This window comes from Strigops habroptila, chromosome 1, assembly GCF_004027225.2.
Source record: "Strigops habroptila isolate Jane chromosome 1, bStrHab1.2.pri, whole genome shotgun sequence".
In the NCBI taxonomy this organism is placed as follows: domain Eukaryota; kingdom Metazoa; phylum Chordata; class Aves; order Psittaciformes; family Psittacidae; genus Strigops; species Strigops habroptila.
The window spans coordinates 114,561,599-114,575,693 of NC_044277.2; the positions used below are offsets into that span (position 1 = coordinate 114,561,599).

General features: G+C 39.2%; 1 protein-coding gene across 2 annotated transcripts in view; it reads right to left on the reverse strand.

Moving 5' to 3' along the window:
• The window catches only part of APBB1IP (amyloid beta precursor protein binding family B member 1 interacting protein), a 61,631-nt gene that overhangs the window by 16,903 nt on the left and 30,633 nt on the right, over positions 1-14,095 (reverse strand). For both annotated transcript variants that reach the window (XM_030494565.1, XM_030494574.1), the window contains exons 8-10: positions 7,773-7,847; positions 6,306-6,449; positions 2,698-2,808 (exon numbers count right to left, since the gene is read on the reverse strand). In XM_030494565.1, coding sequence (XP_030350425.1) covers positions 2,698-2,808; positions 6,306-6,449; positions 7,773-7,847 — 330 coding nt within the window. The remainder of the gene's footprint in view (positions 1-2,697; positions 2,809-6,305; positions 6,450-7,772; positions 7,848-14,095) is intronic.

Genomic DNA, 14,095 nt, shown 5'->3' on the forward strand with positions numbered 1-14,095 from the left:
CTAGTAAGGGCTATAGACTAACCTTTTTCCAAGATGTGAAAATCTTCTTTGATTTACAGCCATTCTCAGCTAGCGTGGGCTATGGCTGCTACTCTTCCAATTACTTTCCCCCATTTGCTTTAAGGACAGATAATCTTCTCCTGCAGCCAACACAAGCAAGTAACTGGAAGAGAACTTCTGCAGAGCTCACTGTCCCGAGGCACACATAGGGGAACGGAAGAGCTGTGAAGATACAGCAGTGCAGCCTTGGCTGTGTACAAATTTCCATCTGGCTTGGATGAGCTGGGCATCCAAATTTCTTCCAAATTACTAGGCTACCAGTATAATAAAGACGAATGTTTATCTCTCAGATCTTCTACCTTTTGCTCACTGCACCTGTCTGCAAAAGTACTATCATTTCATCTTGAGGACTTTATCCTCAATATATGGCAGGATGAGGAATGTCTCAATGACGATAGTTTGTTTTTCTTTGACATCTCAGGACAAGTATCTCCCAGAAAGAGCAGTATTTTCTTCTGGGAGATGTCCATACAAAACCAGACAGTTATGAAATGTAACTAAGTATAATAAATGGCTCTATGTTCCCATCCACACACTTCTGTGTCACCAAGCATCCAAGCAGCAAGACAAACATTTACTTTGCTCTTTTCCTCAGTCCACAGATCTCAAGATGTATCACATCCTCAGCTCCAACCTCCAAAGGTAAGAGAAAGATACAACAGAACTCATCTCAGCTGCACGCCTTCAAAAAGGTATATATAGAATTCAATTAACGTACAGAGATTATAGTAAATATAAAACTCTCCATTGCATCACTCTCAGAAAGCCACCCTAAGGGGGAGGCTTCCACTTCTGAAACAACATAAGATTTAAAGATATCAATACTTGCCCATATTTCCTGACCAACTCCAGCCACTGCAAGAGAGAGCTGTTAAGAGAAGCTAAGACTGGACTGAGCCAGACAGGAATCTACCAAATGCTGATTTGTGAGAGTTAAAATGAAGAACAATCACTGTAATAATAACCTATTCGTCACTAAGTAGTGTTGGTCAGGTATAATGATCTTATCAATATGATGTTTATTCTAGTATACCGCAAACACATTCTAGAAGCATCAGAGCAAACAGTTTTGCTAAGTAGGTTTTATACATTTATAAGCCTATTACACATAAAGCTTTCCCTAGTGAGCTTTAGATCGTGTTTTTCCCATTTCACGTTGAGGGTACAGTGCTAACATCACACATCCAATAAAGCAAGTACTTCAGTTGAGCCGTGATTTTATTTTTGGTGTTAGCTCTTATTTATAGCATACCTCTTTTCACAAAAAATGCCAGTACATCCAGAAAGTTTTCCTGATTATTATGAACAATTAAACACATTGCTACATACGCTTCAAAAATCACGCTTTTATTTTCATCTGTCAGAATGCGAGTAACTGTTACTAAATTAGTCAGATACTTCTCTGACCAGTCATCTGCTTAGAAGATCAATTTTTTAAATTGATTTTTTAAATCAGGTCTCCTTTTCCTTTTTTTTCATTAGAAGTTGCAGTTTTCAGAAATAAAGCTTACCTGTTCACTTCAGACGGCTCGCCCCTGCTCCACAAAAAAGGAGAAAGTGGCTTTTGCAGAGCATTTTGTTGTGAATTATAGTATGAAAATTGTTCATCTGTGTTAACTGGATACATCTGCTTCAGAAATTAAGTCTGCCCCTATAAATCACTTCTGTTTTGCCATGTGTAAATTAGGCTAGCAGATATTTTGAAACTGAGTAGAAAAGTGCTGTAAGTGTGCAGCTACAGCCAGAAATGTGGTATTATGTGACCTCCAATGTGAATGTTTCTCCTAGATTTTTTCTGAGATGGCAAGATACTGTGTTTTCTACTATCTTGTTTGCATTGCTCGCCTTTAACTAGAGAAGAAGCAAAAGATCATCTTCTATCTTGTACACAGTAATTCCACTTGTATTCTAAAATCTGTATTAATGACAGATAGCAAGCAAGGCCTAACTACCGCAAGCTCAAAGGTTTATTTCTGCTATCTGAACTATGTGAAAAGCATGGGCTTCTTTTCCTTTCCTGAGAGGAATGCAGAATTCCCAGCCTATATGCAGTGCTATTACTGCAGTAAAAAGATACTTACTTCAACAGCAAGCACTGATTTTTGTGAGTGAGCCAACAATGTCTTTTGCCCTCCTGCCACAAATAGCTGTGCAATAAAATACGCCATGTATGATGTCTATTCCTGCAAGATTCTGCACTTCAGTTCAACAAACCACTCAACAGGTACGACTACACTGCAAATAAAAAGCAGACATACTTTTTAGTGTACAGTCCACAGTGCTCATAATTTCAACATCAGGGACTGCCAGTTGTCTCATCTTACATCTGCCTTGTGTGCCATTTGTCCAGATGTGTCCAGTCACCTGAACACTCAGTCGCTGGAAGCATATTCACGCTTGTTTCGAAAGCAACTTTATAGATGCAGTGTAGACACATATCATAGGACTACCAGTCCTTAAAATTAAGGTTCTAAATGTAGGTTGCTGATCAACAATGAAGCAAGGAAGAAAACAGACATGACTTTGCAGAAGGTGTTCGATCTCATCAGAGTCTCTGGGGTTTCAAACTTAAACACGTTTACATATAAAAAGACACTGTGTGTGATATTTGCAGAACTTATTTTTCTAGTACATTACCTTTAAGACAAAACAGTGATCTGTAGGTGCCTTATATTTCACTTTGTGTTGCGAACCATAATAGACGTTCATATTCTCAAATTGAATGAAGCATGCCAGATCCCGTGAGGTCTACAAATGAAAACCAAGCACATCATTGTAAGAACAAATTGAATTTTGATGTGAAACTCATTAGCAGAATTTTTTCAAGTGCATGAATGCCAATGCTTTTTAATTTTTTAACTGTCATGAAGTCGACTGAAGAAAGATTAATTTTAAGTGTGTGCATCTTAAACTAACAACTGGAAGAGTGTCAGTACATCTTGAGAACATATATAACAGCGTAGCATTCTGCTGTTGTTCTGGTTTTGCTGGGCATTAGTGCTTTGTATGGAAGTTTTGGCTTACAGTTAGTAAGACCAACTAGAACACCGCAGTAAGACATAACTTCAGTAAAACAGGTATAGGCCTTGCAACCACACCTTTACAATTCTGAGTGAAGAAAGAACATCTGGGGTTCTTCTTGCTTTGGAAGCTTGTTTTTCTTTGGTATATGTAACAAACAAACCCTCATCAGGAAATAAGAACACATTTCATTTGTTTTGCTTTGAATTTTCTCAGATTTTCTGGCATCACTCCTTTTCTGTTTATCACAATATTTGCTTGTTCACAACGTTGCTAAAGTAACAAGGTTTCTGTTGCTGGCACGCTTCTCAGTGCAGAATTCTGCATACAAAGCATAACTTTTGCAATCTTTGAGTGGAAATGCAAAAACGCTGTCACCTGGTCACTGTTGGCTAACCTGAGAAAGCAGGAAATCGTGAAAAAAAGAAAAGAAAAAAACAAACCACAAACCCTCTCTAGCCCTAAGAATGGGTTATATTTCTATGTATGATGGTTCTTCTAGGCTGTTCTCATTCTTGCCGATATTTTCATTATGATGCGCCCTTGAGTTGGGTGTATTTACAAATTGAGTTTGCAAGTAAGACTGGTGGGGAGGAGACACTCCATACTGTATGCAGACAAGGCTTCTCTCTCTCCCCTGTTTCCCCTGAAGCTGATGTCAGGGATTTTGTCATTAACTGTGTGGACCTAGGATTTTTCAGCACTCTTAAGTTCCTAAACATGCTCAAAACCACGCAATATAATGAGTTGTTCCTTTCCTTTATGAACCAGGTAATGGCAATTAAGACCAATATATATGCAGTTGTTATTTTCTTCTAAACAAGGAACAAATTCTTATGCAAGGGACAAAGAGACTTACTGTTAGTATTTCTGCAATGTTAGTATGACAAAGCAATACAACTAACAGAATCAAATTTTAAAATTGTATTTGCAATTCTGATTCTGTTGCTCTGTGACTCTGCCCATTAACAGCATAGTTTTGAATGGGATATAAGTCGAATAACACTAAAGAAATAACTTAAGACAGCAGTGCTGATTGGTGCCTGGTCTGTAAAGGAAAAAGCCTCAAACAAAGGCATGTGAGTAAAATAATCTGAACGTGTCCCTGTATTTTCACATTTGCAATGTATTTTACAGCCAACATAAAGTGCCAAAGGTTTGCCAGACTTCTTTGCTTTTTCATAACAAGTGAGAACATGATTACATGATGAATTTCAAAACAGCTGCAGCAGCTGAAGATACTACTGTCTGCCGTTTGTTTCTGTACCTCAATGAAAGATCACTCCACCCACAACTGAATGGGTTACGCATATGCAAGATGCACAAGCACTCTTCATACCACCCTGGTATGAACTCTCATAATTCGAGGGCTTTGACTGAAGAGCTCTACTGAATTCTGCTGCAGTGCTTTAAGATGTTTAGCAGCATCAGTGCACCCTGCCCATCTACTAGAGATTACTGTCTGCGTGAAAGACATGTACCTGAGCCTCAGCTGTTCCAATACAGACTCCAGTAATTAACTTCAAACACCATTAAACAGATTTGAGCTAAGAGACTTGACTTTCTCTGGAACAATTCAGGCATGGACACATACGTCCTTTTGCTGAAGGCTGTTACAGAAACAGGAGCAAACAGTTGATTGTACCTTTTCAAAGAGCCACACTATCTCAAAAAGAACTAGATTCAAAGTCCTTCATTCCTGTGAGTGGCTGAGTTGGTAAAATAGTGAGTTTGAAGCACTCACACAGTTCCTTAAAATGGCTCAGTTATAGGCAGGGTAGTACACAGGCTGTAACAACTAACAGGCAATAAAGTGTTAAACAGCTGTTACAAGGTGACATGGCTTGGTGCATGGCTTTATCCTGAGCCTGTATTTGCAGTCTATCACCTGAAAAAAGAAAGCACTTTCCTAATTTGCACTCTGATGGGAAGCCACTGAAATGGGTATCACTGGATGATGAAAAAAGGCTGGGTAACTACCAATATATGCTTGCCCTGTTCAGCACTGTACTACTGGCTATCGCTGGAGGCAAGCTACAAGGAAATGCCCAAAACGGACTTTTCACTTGACTATTCTTATACCATTTCCACCTTAAGCGCCTTCCAAATAGCATTCTAGTTCCTAATTGGTAGGATGTTGTGTGTGTGCAACACAATTTGAGGACTGAAAGCTGTTATCTCAGGGTCAGGTAAAGTCCAAATAAATTGCTGTGAAATCAGCAAGGTAATCTAGGTCTGTGTTTCACTGGGATATAAACATAGGTCACTGGATCGACACCCCGACGTTCCTTTACAAGTTATCATTTTTTTTTCCTTCCCTTTGTAGGTTAGTCAGGGAATGGCAGAACACTTAAGTTTCTCAGGACAAATCATAACAGTAAAGCTCCATCAGCAGCGCTAGAATTTCCAAACATGAAGCATTTAGTGAGCATTAAGAGCTGTAAGTGGTAACAGAAGAGGCTTTCAAAATACAGAAAAAGCCCCACAAAAAACCCCAAAACCAAAACCAAAACCAAAACAACCCCACCAGTCCCAGAAGCCAACATTCAACCTCATCACTGTGGAAATGAGAAACCAGCTGCCCTTATGTGCAATACATCCAGGACCCCTTTGCTTCTCCAGTTCTAGCAATTCAGACTCTTGAAATCTTTTGGAATACTAAATGTCAGTGCATTTGACTTGGTCAGGTGGATACTTCCGTCTCACTTCTTTCTGCACAAAGGGCAGTCTTAAAAAGCCTTAAAAAGCACAACACATTCTCTAGGTAAAGATCATGGTAGGAAAAAATGTGTAGCATTTCTGCCTGCTGGCTACTGGCATGGAAAGTCGCTATCAAACAAAGCAGAATTCCACCTTTTTGTGATAAGAAATTAGTTTACTTGAGAACTTTTAAAATATTCTTCCACAGAGAACCCATGTAACAGTGAAGTATTTCGGCAGCACCCTGAAGGGTGCTGTGCTGTTTTTCTTTCCCTACTGACTTCCGGAGGAGTGCTATTTCATTAATGCTTTTATCTATCCATAGAAATCAAAAGGAGAGAAACGTGACAGGATTCAGTGACTACATTCTAATATTTGCACAAGTGGTGTAGTCAAAGTTAAACCAAAAAACCCCAACCCTCTCAGATGCACCAGACAGTGCTCTTAAAATGTCACCTTGGGAGTTCTTCACTTTCACCTACATGAATTGTTTTATTGCTAAAAGGATTATTTGGCTTCCTGACCTTGGTTTTTCCTTTGGGAACATAATAAATTCCAGAAGCTCGTAGAAGAAAATAACGCCTCTTCCAGGACTTTTTTCCATCTTCTTTTAAATAAAGGGCCCCTTCAAGCTCTGGCACAATGACAGATGTCCCACAGAAGCTTTCCTGTGCAACAAGAATAATAATACACAAAACAGATTTGATTTAAGCACAACCCTATCAATAGGAGAAAAATGCTCCCTTGGAAAACAGACTTCGACTGTGACAGTGAACACATGAACATGGGGAATGCAGTTCTCAGGGAGATGAACACCTTAGACAGGCAAAGGAAACTTTTCGAAGCTAATGTGGTAACTCAGCCATGCAAGGTGGGTGTTCACACTGGAAAAGGATGCTCACAGAACCTCCATTCTCTACAAGGTCAAGCAAAAACCTACAAAAGGTTTTGACTAGACGTAGATGTGCTCAGTGAAGGCAATAAAACACAATGGTTGGTACTGCTGCTGTTGGTTTTTCTCTACTGCTGTATCTATAGGTTCTGTAGACTAATACTTCTGTAGAGAGAATCTTCAGGGACTGCTTAGAGCTCTAAAAACAGCAAAAGAAAAAAAATCCCCTCGATCCCTGCTTTTGCTTTGAAATACATGCTAGCATTTACAACACTGTTTAAACAAATACACTTCATTGTTTGCTTGAAGGACCTACTGTTGGTTAATTTTTAATGCCAACACACTTATCACTTAATGTTTTCATTTAGAATTTACCAGGACTTCTGCTGGTTGACATCTGGTGCCTGCATGAGATGCACTTAACTTTGAAATGGGAATCCTCAGTCGCCTGAGAACAGCATTTCCTTTGTGAATTTCTACCGAAGTCAAAATGCTTGCCAGGAGAACTGTGATAATCTCATCCTTCATATAGCTCTGGATTTTTCACTCTCAAAACAAAGTAAACCTTCAGCAGGAAAGGCAAGAGGCTAAACAGACTTTCTGGAAAGTGCAATGGTTCTTTTTCTGTTGTAGTACAGCAAATAATTTGAGGTAGTGAGAAGTACATCTACTTCTAATCCAAAAGATAATTGTTTGCTACTGATCAACCTTACTAACAATATAAAGTCACAATGGCTGGCCTAAGGGTGTGGCACAGCTGTTTCTTTCACTCATATTTGTATAACACTGCTTTTATTGTTATCATGGCATTACACTTCATAGGCACACTAAATAAAAACTTTTCATGGCATTGGAGTCTGTAACAACAAAATCTCCATCGTTTATTTTCTCTGACAGGGGATACAATCTGCATTTTAATGGTGAGCAGCAGATGCAGAGGAAAATCCCAATATTAAACTTTAGACACAATGACACCAACCAGCACAGAACATCCTGTTGTTACACATTTTCCCACAAAGAACTAAACGCAGTTCTTGCAGAGCAGATGGTGGCAGAGTTTTGGTGACATTTGCATCATCAACCTAGAAAGTTGGCTTACCTCCAGTAAAGCCTCTTTGTTTTTATCATTCATTTCTTTGCTTTCATTCCTTCCTTTGCTTGCAAGGTAGAAGTTCTGATTAAGACACAAAAGAAATTGATGTTCATTATAAAGAGAGCGATGCAAGTAACTAGATCAACTACAAACCCATTCAATAGTTAGTCTGTCTTTCAGTATTGAGTACTTAAGCCAGGAGATGAGGAGCTTGGATTTGGGAAATACTTGATACATAGGACAGTCTTACTGATTTCTCTGGAATTAGTCAAAAAGCTAAGTTTGCAGAACAAAGGGCATAAACCAAACACACCCCATTGTCTAGGAAATGGACAAAACTGTAAAAACCCAACAAATATTGAAAGCTATCTACTGAAAATTACTCCTAATTCCATAATTCTTCATCAATTCCATAGGAAGAAAACTTATCTCCATTTTTTCACATCTCTAGACTGAGAATATGGCAACATATTTACATGCCTAAAACTCCACAATGACTGAACTGCAACACAAATGCAAACATTACCAAAAGACAAATGAGAAGTGTGTAAATGAAGGAACATGCTGTTGCTATAGCATAAAAAAGAAACAAACAAGCGGCATATCTGCCCTGCCAGCATACCATGTTTACAGCAATGAGGTCTATCTGAAGTGAAACCCTCCTGTTCCACACAACCACATCTTCTTTCTCAAGCAGTGCAGTTAACAGCTGTCTGCCAGAATGCAAGCCTCATAGCAGACAGTTTTTGGAGGGGCACCAGGAGAGGAAGGGGAAGAGGTATGGGTGATCTCAAAATCAGTTCTTTAAAAACTTTCTTAAAATTTCACAGTAAATTAGAATTAGGGGACACTAGAAACACAGCCACTTGCAATTTGGCCTATGCTGATGCCATATCTATGGTATGAACATGAGAAAAGAAACTTGAGCATTCAATACAGTACACAGTTATGCTAGGAAATATTGCTGGCTCCAAACTGCCTGGGCGTATTTTCAGTTCATGGCTGAAGGTAAGCAAACACTAAGGATCACAGCTTCGTGACTACATCTGAAGACAGTATTACTAGTGGAAAAAACCCCAAACTAGCTCAAAACAAAATCCGCTTAAAAGTGTATTCTTGGTACAACCCAAGCAGCGATGCCTGCCAATGCAGTAAAACCATAGGTCTGAGTGAGTGACAATGCTTCACTCATACCAGCGGGAAAAAAAGACACTGTTGTGAGCAGCCAAGTCCTCTGTACATGGGCAACAGCTCTTCTTGAGAGGGGGCACTATCACAGCACTGCTGGCTTGATGTTGGTACAACTTCTTTTGCATTGATGAGGGTATGAAGAAACGCCTCAAAGGGCACTGTTAGGCTGGGTTGGGATGGATTTGGAAAGTAGAGGGACATGCAAGCTGTAAGCCGCCTTCTATAGATCATTATAAAGACATAGTACAACCCCTAAAATACACAGTGAAGAATTATTTATCCAGGTAAGTACATCTTATCACTGTCTCAACAAGGCTTGGCTCATCAGCTTTACTACCGGTGGAAAAGCATTCATATGGCTCAGTCAGCCTCCAGTGCACTGATAATAAGAAAACAAAGCTCCTCTGATTAGAACTGATTCACATTCAGGCATCTGGCATTTATTTGGCAGGAACACAGACCACCCTGTACTGACATAATCAGTGGTAAAGAGAGAAAGTACGTAATGATATCCATGCTGGATCTTTAAGAACGCAGCTTTTTCATTAGGGAAACTGGGCTCTGTCACCTAAACCAATGTTACACAGATGTACACTGTCATCTTTCACCTGTCAACACACATTTCATTTATTACCTTCTTTGTGTTTCTGCCCTGAAATCTGGAAGTACATGGTACTTATTATTTGTCAGCAGCTTAAAACCTGGGGAGCAGACTGCACACTGTACTTGTTTTATCACTGTGTGGTCTCCTATTTTTGATCAGAAGCATTCATCCTATAGAAGGCAAACCACATGTGTCCACAAGAGATCATTCCAAGTCCAGTAGCCAAAGGTCATGATAAAAGGCAAGCTCTTTCCTGTCTGAGGACACCACTAGGAAATGCACGTTTGGTTTGAGATCTCAGGTCATTAATGGGACAAGATGTGGCTACAGGGCAGCTCTCTGCGTATGTCTACAGATTTGAGAATTAACTATTTTTTATGTTCAAAAGACAATGTCTTTCTCTTGATAAAGAGCTGAGCTTACTTAATGGGATGGATTCATTGTCTTGGGCTGATAACATAAGAAAGGAAACATAAAGGGTTATTTTAACAAACAAAACAAAATATGCTGTCACACTTTGTAATTAGGTTTGCTTTGTTTGCACTGTTTGGGTTATCTGATGCAGAAATGAGCTGTTGAGTATTTTTGCTGAATTATTCCCTGTGCCTACACAGCCCCAAACCAGCTGAAGCTGACATAAAGCCAGTTGCTCTCCTATGCCATTCTGCTCGACTCAGACTAATGCAGAGCTATAGTGGCAGTTTTGACATGTACTGCTAGCCAGGTACGATACCCTTCAGAGACACTAGCTGATGACGCATCTATGGCATTACATTAGCAGGAAATTGCACAAAAGAAAATCCTGTAAAGATTTTATAGCCAGCTTAAGTTAATTCTGTGCTTTGTACCGTAAAGCACCAGTAGTCTATGCATACAAACTTTCCATTTAGGGATACAACGATCCCATTTTGTGTGGAAAGGCAGGTAAAAAAAGTCAGGCTCTATCTCTCTCCTCTATACAAGCCTCAAACAGTGGAAGACAGGAGGTGTTATCAATAGCTTCAAAGAACATCTCTGGTGGCATGTAAACAAACCAAACTTGGATCATAGTAGAAACAGTAGCCTTAACTACTGCATTGCCAAACCCTCTGATTGGTGTTCCATGTCTCTATATTTGTAAAGAAGAATTTTCTAAATGAAAAAGCATCTCTCTGATACCTTTTTTCATACACAGCCCTATCCAAGCTGTAATGCAGCAGCTACTTGTCAGTATATAACAAAAACCAGGTGTTCAAGACAGCATCCTCCCTCTGATTCCCCTTCTGCTTAGATTGGTTTTTTGCTTTCAATATATTGAAACTGTTTTTCCAGAAGATTTGCAAGGTCCACAAGAGCCACTCTGAAGATCACAAATGTAAATAAATAAATGAAGCTAAAGGCAAAGCTCTTTTGAAGCCTCTGAAAATTAATTTGATATTTGATTTTATGTTTTAAGAAATCACTTAAAGCTAATTGATTGTTCATGCCTTGAGGATGATGGTCTTCATCAAAGAGGGGGGAACATGGAACAAATGGAAGACACACATAAAATAGGATGCAGCTAACAGCAAAGCATTTAATAGGCTGATTAAGTCACATGTGTAAAGACTTTCTGAGTTACAGTTTCAAAGCAGAAAAATACTTATTGAAGTAGCATCTTCAACTTGAAACTATACCATAGATTGAGATACACTAATAGAGAGAGAAACTAAGATTGCTAAACAGTGGGAGTACAGTGAAAAATAATTCCCTTTTCTCACTTCTCTGTGCATACGCCGACACACTCAATAATCAGGTTCCCTGCCACCCTTCTATGCTTCCTTCTCTGGGTAACAGTTTTCCAAATAATTTTTCAAGCATGAAACTCACTATTTGCTGTCCTGTTATGAAAGACATCACAAATTCTTACTCCACCTCCTTCTCACGCTGTTTAGTACTCTTGCTTTTCAGAAGAAGAAATAAAATGTCAATTCAGTGTATGGGTACTACATTGGAGGGGATAGCTCTTGCTTTTGGCTTAGATATGAGGGAGCAGAAGCATGAAGTACTCACTATACAGATTTTACTTAATTTTCATAAATGATGCCCCAAAATAATAAAACCCAAACCAACCAACAACCAAAGAACAAACTAAAAAACACATGAATGTGGTGTCACCTGCACTGTTTGAATTTATCCTGTCTGCAAAAATCAAACACAGGGTTCTAAGAGCGTGACCAGCATTTACAGACAGGAGTTTAGATTCAGCTGCCTCTTATAAATAACGCTGTTTAGGTGAAACAAAAGAAGCATTTCCCACCTTTTTTTTTTTAAGTCTCTTTTTTTTTTTAAGAGTCTCTTTTTTGCTGAGACTTATTCTTTGAGCTTTTTGAAAAGAGGTGTTGAGACCTGACAACCTTTCCTTTCAAGAGTCATGCACGGCATCCCTCAACCACATGACCAAGCACCACCTTTCTTATGTTATAAAAGTTTTCTTTATTTGCACGTGTACCAACATGTATTTTTGTTTCACTTTTTACTCATAGACTTGTGACGCTCCATCTCTGTAGATGAGTCACTGATGCCATTCATGGAACAGTCTTTTATTGTGAGTTCCCGGCAGGGTAAGTTGTATCACAGTGAGAAAAGGGCAAGAGGGGGCGTCTTTGTAAAGAGGGAGACACCTGAAGATTTTGCAGGTACTTTTTCTAAAATGTATTCCAAATACTTTAAGAAATAGTTTTCGGAAACAAAGCTGCAGACAAAAATATTAAAGAGTACTGCATGACTAGAATGACAATCTTCCAAAAAAAGACACTGGCATTAGCTGAGCAGCTTGCTGCTAGCACAGACATAGAAGATAAATCCTGCATTTCAAAACCTCAGTTCCTCCTTAAAAAATGAAACATGTTTACTTGATTGTTGTTTAATCTATACCAGGAATATAACTAGTTCACAGAGAGAAACGATGAATATTGGCACAGGGTATTTAAGAATTTAAGGATATTTAAGAATTTAAGGAAGAAGTTCTTCATTGCAAGTGTTGTGAGGCACTGGAATGGGTTGCACAAGGAAGTTGTGAATGCTCCATCCCTGGCAGTGTTCAAGGCCAAGGTGGACAGGGCCTTGAGCAACCTGGTCTAGTGGGAGGTGTTCCTGTCCATGGCAGAGAGGTTGGAACTAGATTATCTTAAGGTCCCTTCCAATCCAAACCATTCTGTGATTCTATGATTCTATATACACCTTCTCCAGAGGTCCACTGGTTTTAGCAATGCAGCCATGTTTATAAAATTGTTTTTAAAGCATTTGTGTCAAGCCTCTGTAATGAAAATTTTGTATCACTATTTTGTCCAAGAATGAATTCTAAGCACCTGGCCACCTTTGGAATCTTACTGGGATTTTTTTCCAGAAAAATAACCTGCAAGAGTCAAAACTGTGAGATCTCCACTGACAACCTCCATGAGAATAAACACTAAGTACGACCAACAAGGAATCCAACTGCTGCTGCATTACCACCACTGGCTGTGTCAAAAAAAGCATTCTGTAGTTTCTGTACTCACAAAATGAGTTTATAAGGCAACCTTGACTGAGCTAGGATGAAGTGTCTGAAATATACTGAGAATGCGGTATCACAGCACTGAATTTCAGTGTCTCATTGGTTATACCGTAATTTCTGTAAGTAGTTAGTTAGGTAATCACGCACCCTGCCCCCCACTAACTCAGCATTTCCTCTTGGTTTACCTTTTCAGGGACTCACTAGAGATCACGCAATTTACCATGTTTCACTATCTAGTGTAAGCTCTGTCTGTACAACACTGATTATTTTCTGCCAAAAAGACAAACCGCTGATATGACTGTACTATTCTGCTCGTCTCACAATGTTCGAAATTACTCAACCTGACAGATGGTTAGACTTTATTACTGGCAAAATATTTCAATAGTGTTATCGTTGCAACTGACCCAGTTTCCTTAGGCTGTTCATTTTATAGGGGATGAAGCTCAAGGATTATCACAGAGGGGATGAAGCACAAGGACTGCAGACATGTCCAGATCCAGCTCAGCATGTCCTGAGATGGGAGGACAGAGCTACACTCTTATTCTGGTTTTGGTTCAGGTCACGTTTATTTCTGAAGCTTATTGCAATCCAAATGCCCAGAATCTTCATCAATTATCTACTTCCTACAGAAGGCTCACAGCCTAGCTCTAAGCCACTCGCCCCAATAACACTACTAAGTGTACATATTAATCAAATGTACTATTGAACCTCTGCTGCTAGATATGTTTGTGTGCATTAGAAATTATGACATCTTGAGCCATCATGTATGTTTTACTTCCAAACTTGGCTTTGCTGTTTTATATTAAAAATCAATATCAATCCATGTACACTGCAGGATAAGTTTTCTTTCTCTCACTATGGACACTTGCTATGTCAATGAAGAAAACTTCCTCTGTGCAGGCTTTATTTGAAACACTGGCTCATTCTAAAAAAAAAACCTGCCTTCCTAATGAGCATGTTGGTGAGGTTTGCTGCCAAACTATATATGACTCATTTTTTTTCAGCAATGCTGAATTGCTC